The sequence below is a fragment of the Euprymna scolopes genome, chromosome 5, assembly GCF_053919585.1.
Source record: "Euprymna scolopes isolate OS-2025 chromosome 5, ASM5391958v1, whole genome shotgun sequence".
In the NCBI taxonomy this organism is placed as follows: Eukaryota; Metazoa; Mollusca; class Cephalopoda; order Sepiida; family Sepiolidae; genus Euprymna; species Euprymna scolopes.
This window is the reverse complement of record NC_136486.1, coordinates 22708682-22727550: the sequence shown is the minus strand read 5'-3', so window position 1 is coordinate 22727550 and position 18869 is coordinate 22708682. Positions and strand designations below refer to the sequence as shown.

The 18869-nt window shown below is 26.2% G+C and overlaps 1 protein-coding gene across 1 annotated transcript in view; it reads left to right on the top strand.

Moving 5' to 3' along the window:
- Positions 1-7862, top strand: part of LOC145276563 (uncharacterized) — a 162855-nt gene extending 154993 nt beyond the window's left edge. The window contains exon 21 of the mRNA XM_080127758.1: positions 7473-7862. Coding sequence (XP_079983884.1) covers positions 7473-7565 — 93 coding nt within the window. The 3' untranslated portion in view covers positions 7566-7862. The remainder of the gene's footprint in view (positions 1-7472) is intronic.
- Positions 7863-18869: the final 11007 nt, after the last annotated feature.

Genomic DNA, 18869 nt, shown 5'->3' with positions numbered 1-18869 from the left:
GACCCAAAACTGAAGAGCCACCGCTCAAAACAACGAGATATTATAAAAAGGCTGACTGGGAAGCCATCAGGGATCTCATCAGCGACGCTCCATGGCAAAATATTTTTTCACTTCCTGCTGAGCATTGCGCAAATGAGACCATTGAATGGTTCAAAACGACAATTGAAACATGTTCCCACGCGCAAATTCTATAGCAAGCCCCACTCTCCTCAATGGTTTACTTCTACTTGTGCAGCAGCCATTGCGCAAAGGCAGCATGCATACCGCAAATTTAACCGACATAAGTCCAGATCAAACAGACAGACGTATATAGAAGCCAGAAATAACTGTAAGAAAGAAATAGCGACAGCTAAGAGATAATTTACTGAAACCACGAAAAACGCACCGAAGCACAGATATTAGGAACCCGTGACTTCTGGAAAATCTACAACAGTGTAGTAGATAATCGGCAATCAACAATTCCCCCACTATCCAACAGTCATGAAGTTGTTTACTCTGCAACTGAGAAGGATAACATGCTTTCCAGAGGGTTGCCTCAAACTCCTCACTGGACCCTGCTCACCACCCCCTGACTGACTTTCCTTTGCGGACAGATGCCACACTAGACGATCTGAAAATCACCCCTGCTCAGGTGCATGCGGACATGATCTCATCCCGGCTGTGCTATTAAAAAAGTGCTCAGCCGAAGTAGCTCCAGTTCTCTCCAAATTTTACAACAAATGCCTTAACGAATCTTGCTTTCCTGCTTGCTGGAAAACTGGTTGTGTAGTACCAGTTTTCAAGAATTCTGGCGAAAGAACTGACCCAGTAAATTATCGCCCCATTAGCCTCCTCCCACTTTTCATCACCATATTTGAGACCATAATTAACCAAACTCTAGTCCATCACCTTACAGATGCTAAACTTCTTACTGACCAACAATATGGATTTAGGCAAGCCCGTTCCACAGCAGACATCCTAACTGTAATCTCAGAATGTATATACCATTCACTGGACAAAGCGGGGGAGGGTAGAGCGGTAGCTCTAGATATATCTAAGGCTTTTGACAGTGTATGGCATGAGGGTCTTCTCAAGAAAATCAGATCATACGGTATCACTGGAAGAATACATAACATAATTAAATCCTTCTTAGATAAGAGAAAAATTCAGGTTGTCCTTGATGGTCGTACATCTAAACAATATGATATAAATGCGGGAGTGCCCCAGGGGTCTATCCTTGGACCTCTGTTATTCCTTATATTCATAAATGACCTCACTGACAAAATTATCTGTGAGATGGGTATATATGCTGACGACACCACGCTCTATAATAGATATGACAGGAAAACAAATGAACACATATCTCAAGAAATGGCAGAAACACTAGAGGATGACCTCCAATCCGTAGTGGAATGGGGACAAACATTGATGGTCACATTCAATGCTGCCAAGACTAACCTCGTTTCCTTCAATAATTACAAGAAACCTTCTCTACCACCAATAGCAATGGCCAATGACTCTTTATCTGAAAGGACATCTTTTAAACTCCTCGGCCTAACGTTCACAGGAAACATGAGTTGGAACAATTACATTGAGAACATTGCCAGGGGCGCTGCGAAGAAGGCGGGTTCTCTCTACCGTGCTAGAAAGCTATTAACGCCCGAAAGTATCCTATACCTCTATAAGGTCACCATTCGCCAATGTATGGAGTATTGTTGTCATATTTGGGCTGGTGCATCTGCCACTAGTCTCTCACTCCTAGACAAGGTTCAAAAGAGAGTCGCCAATCTGATAGGTCCTGAACTGTCATCTAAACTTCAGCCTATGTCCTATAGATGAAATGTTGCAGCCCTCTGCCTGTTCTACAAGTACTTTAACGGTGAATGCTCTGACGAACTGCAAGCACTTGTGCCCTCTCGACGTAAATACCCCTGACCAACCCGACAAGCAGCAAAATTCCACCCCTTCACAGTAGAGATCACTAGATGTAAGAGAGCCTTTTACTCCAGTAGTTTCTTCTCCAGAACCGCTAGATTTTGGAATTCCCTTCCGGGTCCCTGCTTCCCCAACTGTACTGACATGCAGAAGTTCAAGGGTAACGTGGACCGACGTCTTGATGCCCAACTCCCTACACAGTACCCCTGATGCTTATGTTCCTGATAGTAGCCCCTTACAACAAAGTGGCAATGTGCCTTGTTTGGGGTGAAAATGTAATTAAAAAAAATATTGGTGGCCAAGAAGTCACTGTGAGATTGTTGCATGGATTCATTCTTTTTTATGATAAATTAATGGAATTTTAACATGTTATGACAATGATGATGTGGATTTGTTTGTAAAAAAGGACAAAATAAAAAAAAAGTTGGCTTGTTAACGGTTTTCACGATTTCCAGACTTGACTATCACCAATTTTTTCTTGTAGTATCTGAAAGAAGTCTACAATAACAAACCTGAAACTATACAAGAATTGAAGGAGGAAATTAGACATGAAGACGGGAAACTAAATCGTCATCGAATAATCCTGCAATCTGCCATGAATAATGTTTTGTGATGGGTACGAATTTGTGAAGTTGAAAAAGGAAACCATTAAAAAAACATTTTTTATCAATAAATGAAAAAAAAAAATTGCCAAAAATTTTATTGTCATCGTCATATTATGTTAAAATTCAATTAAGGTACCGCCCAAAACAAAGAATCCATTCCGGTAAAAATTCTCTAAGTAATTTTTGGACCACTGCATAAATATACAAATAGGAAGACCCGACGTTGCCCGGGATTGAATGAGGATGAACAAATGTTTCACACTCCCATATTTTATTATCGAAACCTATGAAATCGACCATTTTTCAATCAAATCGATTATTTTCCGGCTCTAGTTGGGGATCCACCGCGATGCACCGAGAAGAAGTTTCAGATGTCCCCTCCCGCAAGTGACTTACTCAACAATATATTATAGTGTATATTGCACTGTAGAGAACCTACTGTTGATTTCATAAAATTATTCTAAAGAATTGCTTGAATATAAGATGTCTTGAAATTTATATAAAGGCTTTAATTTAAAATGCAAAAGTCAAGTATCATGGTTCAATTGTGCTCTAAACAGAAACACTCATTTAGAACGCACCCCTATCATATCAAAGAATCTACTATTAGCTTTATATGCCGAGCCTTTCTGTTTGCGCTGTAATAAAACTTCTCAAATGCACTTGTGATGTTAGGCTGTATAAAGTGTTAAGTCAAATCGCCTGCTCGTTCTTTCATCGGATTTTTGTCAATTATTGATAGGCACGTAAATAACATTTTTTGCGAACTTTCATACAAATCGGCGTAGCTGTTTAGTTCATAGGAAGGGAACTCTCACACGTAAACAGACGCACAAACAGTTCCTTTTATATAATAGATAGATAGATAGATACATTACTAACTTTCTAAAGATATAAATATAGTCTATGGAACAAGAACCTAACTTCGTTTACAGTGTAACTATAGTATTGGTTACGTTGACATAGAAAAATGTTATCAGTTGAAAACGTATAATGGATTAGGTCTTTGCTAATGAAGCCAGAGATGGCTTCTGTTGCCGGGTTCGAATTTATCGACTGGTGTTAATCGTGACACGCTGCACTGATGATTATAGAAAAGATGAAAAACTGTAATATTTAATAATTATTATAATAATAATAAACTGTAATATTTAATAATTAATAATAATAATTAAACTGTAATATTTATTTGTAATATTTATTTGTAATAATTAATTTATTTTTATTAATTAATATATTTGTAATTATTTATTTGTAATATTTATTTGTAATAATTAATAATAATAATAATTAAACTGTAATATTTAATAATTATTATAATAATAATTATTATAATAAATAATTATTATAATAAATAATTATGTCAGCCCCTTTAAGAAACTTGTTTCTCATCATTGAGCACTTTCAGTTGAAATAAAAATTCCGTCTATTTAGCTCCTATGGACAGATTATCATATAATGATTAGATCACTCTGGCAGACGTTTAAAAGCATTTAAAAAATAAATGTTTCAATTTCAACAGTATTTCTCGCGGTTAATGGTTACCGAATGGATTAGATCCTTGCTAATGAAACCAGGGGTAGCTTCTGTTGCCGGGTTCGAATCTATCGACTGCTGTTAATAGTGAGACCCTACACTGAGAATTCCCGAAAGGATGAAACACTAGTGCCTGTAGGTATTTAATAATTATTATAGTAAATATATATATATATATATATATATATATATATATATATATATATATATATATATATAAAATCTGGGTAGGCTATCCATTAAAAGGCGTTGAGTGAAATTTGAAAATTAAATAAGATACGTGTTACATTGAACACTTAAAAGCTAAATAGCTGCAACGCGATTTTTTTTACCTTTATAAAATAAACGAATGTCTATTTTTTAAAGAGAGATATATATTTCGGGGATATACACCCCTTTTTGAATCTATATATATATATATGTCTATATTTTTTCCTCTTATTCTTCGCCATGGTGTTGAATGGGAGAATTTGAGTTGAGTCCATATGATGTTAGCTACGGATTTATCTATAGCTGGATAATTACGCGTGATCGCGCGTGCTTTGAAAATCTGGGTAGGTTATCCATTAAAAGGCGTTGAGTGAAATTTGAAAATCAAATAAGATAGGTGTTACATTGAACACTTTAAAGCCAAATAACAACGCGATTTTTTTATACTTTAAAAAATAAACACACACACACACACACACACACACACACACACACACACACACACACACATATATATAGATTGAAAACGGAGTGCATATCTCCGAAATATATCTCTCTCTTAAATTTTAATTCTCAAGTCAGGTTCTCCTTGAGTTACTTTCGAAATTAATAAAAACAAATATTCTCATGATGCGTCCATTTATCTTACGCGTTTAACTACGAAGGTGACATTTACAATTTGAATTGTGACGAACCGACTGACTGAAATCTCACATAAGAACGCATCGAACAAATAAACTAAAAAATAAAATGTCATTTTCCGATTCGTTCAATTATGATTCTTTCATTGTTTTTATGTCAGTCATTTCTTGTGTTCCTGGTTTTTTTTACGCCTTTTTTGTTACTTTATATGATTCGGACTAATGTTCCCATCTTGACTGTTATTTATACAACATTTCGGCCGATGTAACCTTCGACCATCTTAAGGTGTATCGTGTTGAACTCGGGAATCTTTCTGTTGAACTAGGACATTTTTGAATTAATTTGGAATTATTTTGGAGATGAGGAATTTTTTTTTTTTTAATTTTATTATTTGGACTATTATCCTCAACTTCTAATTCGTCCTGAACTTCTATTTGCCACTGGACCCAAACAGAGCCGATTCAGGAGCGCTGTGGTTAGGTTTGCGCAACCCTTACCTCACAATTACAGGGGGTATTCTTTGTCTTTCGAGATTGAAAGTCGTTTGTGTGAGTTAGTATGTACTTGTTTCCAATAACAGCAAGAATGAAAATACAGTTTATTTAATACCTTTACCACATAGATATTTATACGGCGTCTTTATTAGATTCTATATATCATATATTATCTATTATAATAAAGTCGTATTCCTGTTTGTTTGTTTGTTTGTTATAACTGACCATTAAATATTGATTTAATAAAATAAATAATATAAGAAATTTTTTTGTTTTTCATATATTTTTTAAGTTTAAAAAGGCGCTTTTTACGTGTTTTTCATATATTTTTTAAGTTTAAAAAAGCACTTTTTACGTGTTTTTTTAATGTATTTTTTTTATGTCTTTCTTTATTCTTTGTAACTAATGTAAAGCACACTTCCAGCCGCACCCATTCTTAACGGATGGTCTTTTGGCGATGATGCACCACTCGCCACATTTTTCTTTGCAGTGATTAATCGTTTTTTTTTTTGGCAAGATAAAAAACGGTATATAATCAAAGTTGGAAATATTCATCTTGTATAAAGTTATTGAATTAATTTGGAATTATTTTTGAGATGAGTAAATTCGTATAATTTATTTTTATTGAATTATTTTTACTATTATCCTCATCTTCTAATTGTTATTTTCACGACGTTTCGGCCAATTATGCCTCTGGCCTTCGTCAGGTTAACCGCAACGGGATAGGAATGCTGAATCCTCCAACTACATTCACAGCAATTACTGCTTTTAGTAGTTGTTGTTATCTCATTATGGTTTGGTCAATTAATCCTCTGACCAACTTTGGGTGGGATTGAAACCATTACTTCCAGACAATACTCACTTGGAATCGTAGATATTCCGCATCTCTATCCACTGCGCCATGGACCCCAAACGGCAATCAAGGTTAGATTTGTAGGTCTTATGAATCCACAATCTTCCAATTGTCGGGTCCGTATCGATTCTTATATTATTGAATAAATTTGGAATTATTTTTGGTGATACCACCCGAAGTCGGTCAGAGGATTAATTGACCAAACCATAATGAGATAACAACAACTATTGAAGGCAGTAATTGCTGTGAATGTAGTTGGAGGATTCAACATTCCTATCCCGTTGCGGTTAACCTGACGAAGGCCAGAGGCATAATTGGCCGAAACGTCGTGAAAACAACAATTAGAAGATGAGGATAATAGTCCAAATAATTAAATAAAAATAAATTATACAAATTTACTCATCTCAAAAATAATTCCAAATTAATTCAATAACTTTATACAAGATGAATATTTCAAACGTTCGTTCCTAACAACTTTATACAATTTTTATTTATTTATTTATTTGTGGACTGTTATCCTCCAACTACATTCACAGCAATTACTGCCTTCAATAGTTGTTGTTATCTCATTATGGTTTGGTTAACTAATCCTCTGACCAACTTTGGGTGGGATTGAAACCGCTACCTCCAGACAATACTCACTTGGAATTTTGGATATTCCTGCATCTCTGGTCATGGATATGACCTTAAACTATATTTAGTGGTGAGGCTTTGTGGAGTGTGGAGCCACCCTTTAATTACCATTGCTCCCAGGTCCACTCTGACTCGGAGTGGTAGTACCTGTTAGGGTCCCAACTATGGGTTAAATAGAAACCGGCGTGAAAACAACAAATATATTCTATTAAAAATATTTTTCTTCAAAATCTTTGGATTCGGCATTAAATAACCCGAAAAGGGTTGATATGCCGTAAAACAAAAACAACCAACCAACCAACCTGCCTCTCTATTCACTACGCCACGGGCCCCAAAGCAAGACGCTAAACTGTTGATAGTGTTGTTGAGTTCGATCAGTGTTGACGGGTGTTCTTAAGTAATTCAGAATTGTATTCTTAATATCGCCCGCACCGGGTTTGAAACTTCAACCTCTTGAAGAACTTTTGTTAGAACTGAATTTTACCAAGTACTTTATCCACTACGACACGAGTTGTTGAAAAACCACTCACGCTGAGAACAGTTGTTCGATTAATACAGATTTCTTGCTTTCTTCATATTTTTCAGTATATTTCCTGTTCGTGTGATCAAACCGTGCGAGTGTGGAATGCCTGGAAGCCGAAAATCCCTCGTCACATGGAGAAAAAAATCGGTAATTGAAGACAACGAAAAAGAAAAGCAAACGGAATTTTAAACGAAAAAGAATCAAAATCAAAAAATAAAAATGCGTTCATTATTCATAAATTTTCCGTTAAAAAATAATTATCGCAAATTACATGCAGCATAAAAATAGCGTTAGAATTCAAGTTGAACATTACAGAAAACGTATATCTTCTTATATATAAAGTCGCATGAAATTTTGTTCTTTATTTATATATTATATAAAAAGTCGATTGAGATTTTCCCCTGTAACTTTGGCGGGTATAGCTTTCTAAATAAGAAGTATATATAAAGATGCGTGTTAAAAAAACAACAACAAAAAAATAAAAACAGCAAACAAAAACAAAATAAAATCATAGTTGTGTTCAAATTCATTTTCTGTTCAAATTCGTTTTCTGTTTCTAATTTTTTTTTAGATAATGATTGGACATTTGGATCCATTGATTGTTCAAACTACTGTTCTATTTTGTGTTGTTTCACGAGATTTCGGCTGTTGTAACCTCCGACTTTTTTCTTGTCGAACTAAGAATCTTTCTTTCAATAGGGAACTGCAACTAATTATATATATATATATATATATATATATATATATATTTATTGAGATTGTCGGACTGACTACCTCATCTTCGTTGTTATAGTCACAACGTTTCTTCGGCCTTCATCAGATGTTTTGTATCGAACCGGGGAACCGTTTTTTAGGAGTCTCGAACCCAACCCTTTATTATTATTACGAGGTACCATGTTCGGACTCCAGCTAGACTCTGGAACATAGTCGGTGATTCTCTGTTTTGAATGCTACTTTCCACTGCCTCCGTTCAGGATTGAACTCAGCATCTTTGCGTAACTTTAAACATTGATACAACGTCTAGGACCACTCGGCCATATGTCACTTGGACAATTCTTAGTTGGTTTTTGTTAATGTTAAACCTATGTTGTTATTCAAGGTTTTCTCTCTCTACTTTTTCCTTTTAATGTATCCCTCTGTTGGATTTCTTTGGATGGGGGCGTATTCTTTTTTTTTCATTAATTTTTTTTATCAAATATTTTAAATAATTATTGAAATATTTTCACGTGCACAAAATTTATCCATGGACACGTGTTTTTGGATTTAATCTGTCATTATCATGGATCAAGCATCAATAAGGATCACAATAACACTAACAAGAGTCTAGCGTCTTATAAATGAACTTGGAAATCTTTAAGATTTTATGCACGAAAATATTTTAATATTTGATGAATAACATTAATAATATTGATATATATAATATATATATAGAATATATGGTAATACATATATAGTTTATGTACTAATATATGTATGCATACATATAAAATATTAATATATATACATATGTATATATATATAAAATACTAATATATATAATATTAATATATATATAGTAAATACAAATATATATATATATAAATACTAATATATACATATAAATACTAATATATACATATAAAATACTAATATACACATATAAAATACTAATATATATGTATGCATATATGTATACGTATATATATGTATATACATGTATATATGTATATGTATATATATGCGTATATATACATATATATGTATATATGTATGTATATATGTATATATATGTATATATATGCGTATATATACATATATATATGTATATATATATATATGTATATGTGTATATATATATATGTATATATATATGTATAGTAACGAGGGTTACCCGGCGTTGCCCGGGTGTTTGTAGGGGTGTGTGATCGTAGCCGAACCCCTGAGGCGAAGTTTGAAAATAAAATCGGCCAACCAGAAGTGAAAGATATTTGAAAGTCGTCGAGCGTTACGACGACGATGACGATGTAAGCATTGTTATAAGCGAAGTAAGAAAAGAAAACAACGTTTTAATTAAGCGGGGGGGGGTGTAAACACACAAAAAAAACGTGAAAAATGGCTTAAATAATACAGGGTTCAATATTTAAACTTAAAAACTCGAAAAAAACAAATAAACCCATCTCACACCACGATTCGAACCTAAAACGTTTAGATAATGAACAAAGGCCTTAACTAACTGCGCTAAAGCGGCGTATATAAAGTTTGTTCGGTTTATCAGCTATTTAAAGTAAATCAGAGCACGACGTCATGACGTCATCTGACGCATGCGTTATGACCCTACTCCCTGTCGAATTTGTTTAGACATCTCTCTTTCACTCTCTCTCACTCTCACTCTCTCTCTCACTCTCACTCTCTCTCTCACTCCTTCTCTCTCACTTCGTCAGCCTTACTCTAAAGACTGGAAAATGGCGTCTGGCTGTTTTTATTAAAAAAAAAAGCTTCGATCGTTAATATTTTTGTAAGCGTATTTTTTTTTACTTCACATGTTTGACTTGGCTTTATTTTTCGTTTAACTATCCTATCTAACTATTTTGAATGTGGTAATAACTTTGGTAACGTTGCCATAGCGTAGAAGTTCATAGTTTAGCTTTAATTAATTTTTTTTTTACCGATAACATTTTTAAATTGTAAATTAAGACGGCCATTAGAGTTTGCTGACGTCAAGATCACGTGACATAACTCAGCGGGTTTTAAATACAAGTTGACCAAAAATAAACGGCCACGTGTATACTTTATGTAGAAGAGTTGGCGGCCGTATTTTTTTGGGCAGTTATAAATCGATTTAAAAATATGTAATGTTTAACATTAAAACGTCACTTTTTTGCCCCCCCTGCAGAAAATCGATCAGTTGACGCACTTCTGATGATCACATTGGGCCAATTTTTCGATATTTGTCGTCCGGAATGTGAGGCTTTAATATGAGACCAGGTGTGTGAATTTTTGTTGTGTCTGTCGAAAGTTTGTAGCAGACACACAAACATGCATACATACATACATTTTCGCTTATATACATAGATATATATATGTATATATGTATATATATGTATATATGTATATATATGTGCATATATATGTATATATATGTATATATGTGTATATATATGTATATATATGTATATATACGCATATATATGTATATATATGTATATATATATGCATATCTATGTAATTATATACGTATACACATGTATATATAATGTATATATATGTATACATATATGTAAATATATGTATATATATATGTATACGTATATGTAAATATATGTATATATGCATACATATATGTAAACATATGTATTTATATGTAAATATATGTATATATGTAAATATAGGTATATATATATGTATATACATGTATACATATATGTATATATATGTACATATATATGTATCTATATATATGTATATATATATGTATATATATATGTATATATGTGTATATATATATTTATGTATATATATATGTATATATATATGTATATATGTGTATATATATATTTATGTATATATAAGTATATATATATGTACGTATATATATATATGTATTGGAAATTCTTTTAACTTTCTTGAAGTTTAACATTTGGATTTTACCGTCACTGGACTTTTTATCTTCTACCAGACTATCCATTCGTGTGAAATCACATTTTTCTTTACCATATTCCCTCTGTTTATTTTTTTGTTTTCAAGTAAGATTTTGACTTACTTGTTGTTTCAAAAAATAATTCTGCATGCAAAATCCGATTCCGCATTCTGCTAATTCCTACCCTCTGATGAGAAGGAAAGTACTTCTTCGAAACTCCGCGGATACAGCACTATCCATTTATTAAGTGTTTCCTTTTGAGATTGAATATGTTTTTAACTCATTTCAAAGCTTTTTTTAACATATCTTATTAACTTTTTGCTATTATTATTAGCTCTATTACGTATTTGGCTTTATCGAGCTTTTATATCTGGTTAAGATAATTTTATAAATATTAATTCTTTAATATTTATAATTTACTTTAATTTTACCATCTTGGATTATTTTGGTAAATTCAATTGTAATTTTCATTATATGTATATATAGATGTATATATATATATATATAAATATATATATATGTATACAAATATATATATATATATATATTTGTATATATATATGTATACATATGTATATATATGTATATGCATATATATGTACACATATATATCTATATATATGTATGTATATATTTACATACATATATATATGTATATATATATTTATATAATATATGTATATATATATTTATATATATATGTATATATATATGTATAAATATGTATATATATGTACATATGTATATATATGTATATATGTATATATACATGCATGTACATATGTATATATATTAATACATATATATATTAATACATATATACATATTAATACATATACATATTAATGCATATACATATTAATACATATACATATTAATACATATACATTTAATATATATATATATATTAAAATATATATATATTTATATATATATATTAACATACAGATATATATTAAAATTTATGTATATATATTAAAATATATATATCAAAATATAAATACATATATATTGATTAATATATATATATTAAAATATATATATATTAACATATATATAAATATATTAAACATATATTAACATATATATATATTATAAAATATATGTATATATTAAAATATATATATATAGTAAAGCCAAGAATTAATATTTATATATGTATATATATATAAAAATTTATATATATTAAAACATATATTAAAATACAGATATATTAAAATATATAAATATATTAAAATATATATATTAAAAAATATATAAATATATTAAAATATATGTATATATTATAATATATATATATAAAATATATATATTAAAATATGCATATATATAAAAATATATATATATATATAAATATATATATACATATTAAAATATACATATATATATACATATTAAAACATATATATACATATTAAAATATATATATATACATATTAAAAAAAATATATATATACATATTAAAATATATATACATATTAAAATATATATAAATATTAAAAAATATATATATATATTAAAATATATATATATTTAAAATATATATATATATATAAAAATATATATTCTTATTAAAATATATATATTCATGAAAATATATATTTATATATATTAAAATATATATACATATATAAATATATACATATATTTTAAAATATATACACATATATTAATATATATATATATATTAAAATATATATTAAAATATATATATATATATTAAAATATATAATTATAAAAATATATTTACTTATTAAAATATATATATTCATGAAAATATATATTTATATATATTAAAATATATATACATATATAAAAAAAAATATATATTTATATATATACATATATAAATATATATATATATATATATATATATATTTTTTTTTACAAAGGCATCACCACATTATCAAGGCCCAGAGGCCACTCAAGGATAAGGGTTAAAGAGTGTACAGTAGAAATTGGTCCATATAGTAATCATTAGTAATGAAAATTTGGTAAATTTAATAACTTATATGGAACGGCTCATCAAGAACTTATTTACTTTAGACTTGAACACAACCATATTGTAGTCAGCCGGAAAGCAGGAAAACGGAAGACAATTCCACAGGCGTGCAGTTCTAAGAAAGAAGCTTTGTTCATGGAATCTACGTTTAGGTTTAGGCACAGATAAAGAGTGGGGGAAATTATTGATAGTGTTTACAGCTAGACGAGTGTTTCTTGTGAAAGTTTGGCGAGGGGGGACCATAGATTGAAGCTCAGTTGAACACTTTCCATGAAAATAACGATACATCAGAGACAAACTCGCAACATCTCTTCAGTGAGATAGAGGTTGCAAGGAGGAGAAAAGGACATCTCCTACGAGGTTACGAAGTCTATTTTGAACTCTATCAAGGCAGGACAAGTCCTTTCTAGCAGCTCCTGCCCAGATATTTTAAAATATATACACATATATTAAAATATATATATATATTAATAGATATATATTAATATATATATATATATATTCAAATATATATATATTAATATATATATATATATTAATATATATATATTAAAATATATATATATATTTAAATATTTATATATATATATTAAAATATATATATATTAATATATATATGTATATGTATATATATATGTATATATATGTATACGTATATATATATGTATATATATGTTTGTATATGTATATAATTTATATGTATACGTATCTATATGACTACTTAATTTAATTAATTATAGATTACTTCAAAATTGCTCAATACGTAGAGCTCGTTATTAAATATATCAAACACGGCATATTCAGTTTAGCTTTATCGCCATATATATTTATATAAATTACTATATATATGCGTATATATATATTTATATATATGTATATATATATATTTACATATATGCATATATATATTTATATGTATATGTATATATATGCTTATGCAGTTATATTCCACCTTTTATTTATAACAATCCTTAAATTCATAAAGCTCGTTGTAACCTAAATGAAAAAGTCTATATTTACCAGTCCTTTCACATCTTACAGTTTATTTCTTTAAGCATTTAAAAATGTTGATATATATGTATATATATATATATTTATATATATATTTAATTTATATATATATTCATATACGTATATATATTTACATATATATTCATATATATATTTATATATATTTAGATATTTTTATTTATATATATTTAGATATATATATATTTATATATTTATACATTTATATATATATTTAGATATATATATATATTGATATACATTTATTATATTTATATTTAGATATATTTAGATATATGTATATATTTATATATATTTAGATATATATATATATATATATTGATATATATTTATTATATATATATTTATATATATTTAGATATCAATATATATATATTGATATATATTTATTATATATATTTATATATATTTAGATATATATATATTTATATATATTTATTATATATATATGTTTATATATAATATATATGTATATTTATATATATATATGTATATATATATTTATATATATATATGTATATATATGTATATTTATATATATTTATATATATATTATATATATATATTTATATATATCTGTATATATATTTATATACATATATTTATATATATATATTTATATACATATATTTATATACATATATTTATTTACATATTTATTTATATATATATATTTATATATATATATTTGTATATATATATATATATTTGTATTTATATATTTATATATATATTTATATATATATATATATTTATATATATATTTATATATATATTCATATATATATATTCATATATATTTATATATATATATTTATATAAAACTATAACATGGAAATTACATAATTGTCGATGGAATAATTTATTTCCACCTTATGGTATTTTCAAGCATGTAAACTAGACAATGAAATTTTTGATACTGAATTAAAGAAAGAAAAAGAATCGGGCCCCGACTGTCAAGAGCCAGAGGGGGGTGGTAGTAGCAATCCACTTAATACATTTTGTAGAGAGTTTAGGAATTAAGTTAGTTTGGAAGGGATTAAAAAAAAAAAAAAACAACAAGAACAGTATGACACTTAAATGGCTGTCCGGTAGCCCGACGTAACAACAGACACACGCACACACACACACACACATACACACACACGCCCCTAAATATGCACGTTCTTACACGTAAATGACTTGACACGCGTTAACTTACCTAGGAAGAAGAGGGAGAAAGATACGGATAAAGAGAAAAGGAAATAAACTGCGCGTAAGGGAAAGAGAAGAAGAAAGAAAAAAGAAGAAAGAAGGAAGAGAGTGACCATCCGCTGCATGTCATATGGTTTTATTTGTCTAGAATCTCTGAGAAAGAGAAGGGAAAGAAAATGAAGATTATACGCGCGTCATAGAGTTAATTGAGTCATGGAAAATAAGTCTATTAAAAGATATAAAAAAAACATTATATACAAAGTTTTTAAACTATCTGTATGTTTTCGTGTTAAAATTAGTTTCAAATTAATATTATCTCATAATACATTTAAATTTTCTATATTGTATTTGTAATATATTACTATGAATTCAAAAAATTGAGTCTTATGTAGTTAATATTTTATATATTTTTATGTAATTAATTTTATTGGTGATTATAGCGGTCGTTGTTATTTTGCTCACTAATATTTCACTTCCTAATTGATTAAGATGCAGAAAATTGCATTATTAGTCGCCCCCAATTCCATAGGACGTATTTAGTTTCGGTTAATATATATGTTTATTCATTCCGTACACAGAAGTACTTTCATGCACGCATAAAGAAATATATAAATAAAATAGTTATTATTTTAAAGTTTTGTGTTAATTTATATTAAACCTAATAATGTCTAGTGGTAGTATTTGATCTATTTGACTAATATCAGTTTAATAACTAACGTATTATCTGTAGTGAAAATTTTTTTTTCTTAATGCTATCTCATTTATTTGGATAAACCGGTACTTCGGAATACGTACATCCAACTTAAACTTCGGACAACAAATATCATCAAGTCGTTATTACCTAGTATATACCGGACAGCATTATAATTGCCAGTGGGGTGGGGTGGGAGGGTTTATCGTAAATAATCTAGTTGTATTAAATTCGGTTTCTTTACCGTTATATAATTATCTGTTCGTCGAACGTATATGTATATTTATATATATATATTTATATATATATATATATATTTATACATATATATATTTATATATATATATTTATACATATAGATATTTATATATATAGATATTTATATATATAGATATTTATATATTTACATATATATATTTATATATATATATCTATATATATATTTATATATTTACATATATATATATTTATATATATATATATTTATATATATATTTATATATATATATAGAGATATTTATATATATATTTATATATATATGTATATATATACAGAGAGAGATATTTATATATATTTATATATATAATAATATTTATATATATATATTTATATATATATAATAATATTTATATATATAGATATTTATATACAAAGATATTTATATATATATAGACATTTATATATATATATTTATATATATATTTATATATATGTATATTTATGTATATGTATATTTATATATATATTTGTATATATATATATTTATATATATATTTATATATATATATATATCTTTATATATATGTATTTTTGTATATGTATATTTATATATATATATTTATATATATATATATATTTATATATATATTTGTATTTGCATACATATATTTATATATATATATTTATATATATATATATTTATATATATATTTATATTTGTATATAATATTTATATATATATATGTATTTATATATATATATAGTTGTATATATATATTTATATATATATTTATATATATGTATATTTATATACATATTTGTTTATATATATATTTATATATATATTTATATATATATTTATATTTATATATACATTTATGTATATATATATTTATATATATATTTATATATGTACATATTTACATATATATATATATATTTATATATATATATTTGTATATATATACATATTTACATATATATATTTATATATATACATATTTACACATATATATATATATTTATATATATATTTCTATATACATATTTACTTATATATATTTATATATACATATTTACACATATACATATTTACATATATATATATAATTTTTTACACATATGTATATACATATTTATATATATATATTTATATATATATTTACATATATATATTTATATATATTTATATATATAAATCTATATTTATGCATATATATATTTATATGTATTTATATATATATTTATATATATATATATTTATACATATATATATTTATATATATATATATTTATACATATATATATTTATATATATATTTATACATATATATACATATATATATATTTATATATATATATTTATACATATATATATATTTATATATATATATATTTATGCATATATATATATTTATATATATATATTTATACATATATATTTATATATATATTTATACATATATATATTTATACATATATATATTTATATATATATTTATATATATATTTATATATATATATATTTATATATATATATTTATATATATATATTTTTTTATATATATTTATATATATATATTTATATATATATTTATATATATACATATATTTATATATATACATATATTTATATATATACATATATTTATATATTCATATATTTATTTATGTATATATATATTCGTATATATATGTTCATATATATATATGTTCATATATATATATGTTCATATTTATATATATATATGTTCATATATATATATGTTCATATATATATATATGTTCATATATATATATATATGTTCATATATATATATATATATATATGCTCATATTTATAGATATATAAAATGGAATATTTAGCATATAGAATATATTATCATATATATATATATGATCATATATATATATATGATCATATATATATATACGTATGTATATCTGTATATATATATATATATATATATATATATTAAGAGAAATTCATCACGTGTTCTCTGTTTTTATTATAGACGCCACTTCATAGAAATTATGAAAACTAATTGTACAGATCGCGTTACAAGATGTCATTCTTACTTAGCTAAGGTGAAAATATTGATAATATAAATTAAAACATATATATACATTTTTATAATTTAAATAAAAACATTACTTACATTTTTCCATTTTCTTCATCTCAATAATCGAAAACAGTTTTCGATCGACTGAAAATTTAATAAAAAAAACAAAAAAAAAAACAAACAAAAACTAAAATACAAAAAGGAACAAAAAAGAAAAATCGTTATTAATAACTGTTCTTTTTTAAATTTGTTAATTATTTTTATTACACATTTCTGTACTGTTTTATATAAGCAAGTTTAAAACATAAAATGAGACATGTGGCAAAATGGAATATTTAGCATATAGAATAATGAATGAAAAAAAGTAAAAACGTAAACAAATCATTAAAACTGAATCAAGATATTTTGATGAATTCATACGACTTTACTCATTTGGTGTAGTTATTTTTTTTCTTTTTTTTTTTAAAAATGAGCTTTTATATAGAACGGAGCGAAGAAAACCGCTCTCTTTTATATATTGATCCCCTCATTCAACGTTGTATAAAGCTCATTTTTCTAATAATATGTTTATTATGATTCTAAATTTTTGAGATGAGGATTAATTATTTGTATTGTTTGGACTACTGCTCTCATCTTGAGTGTTA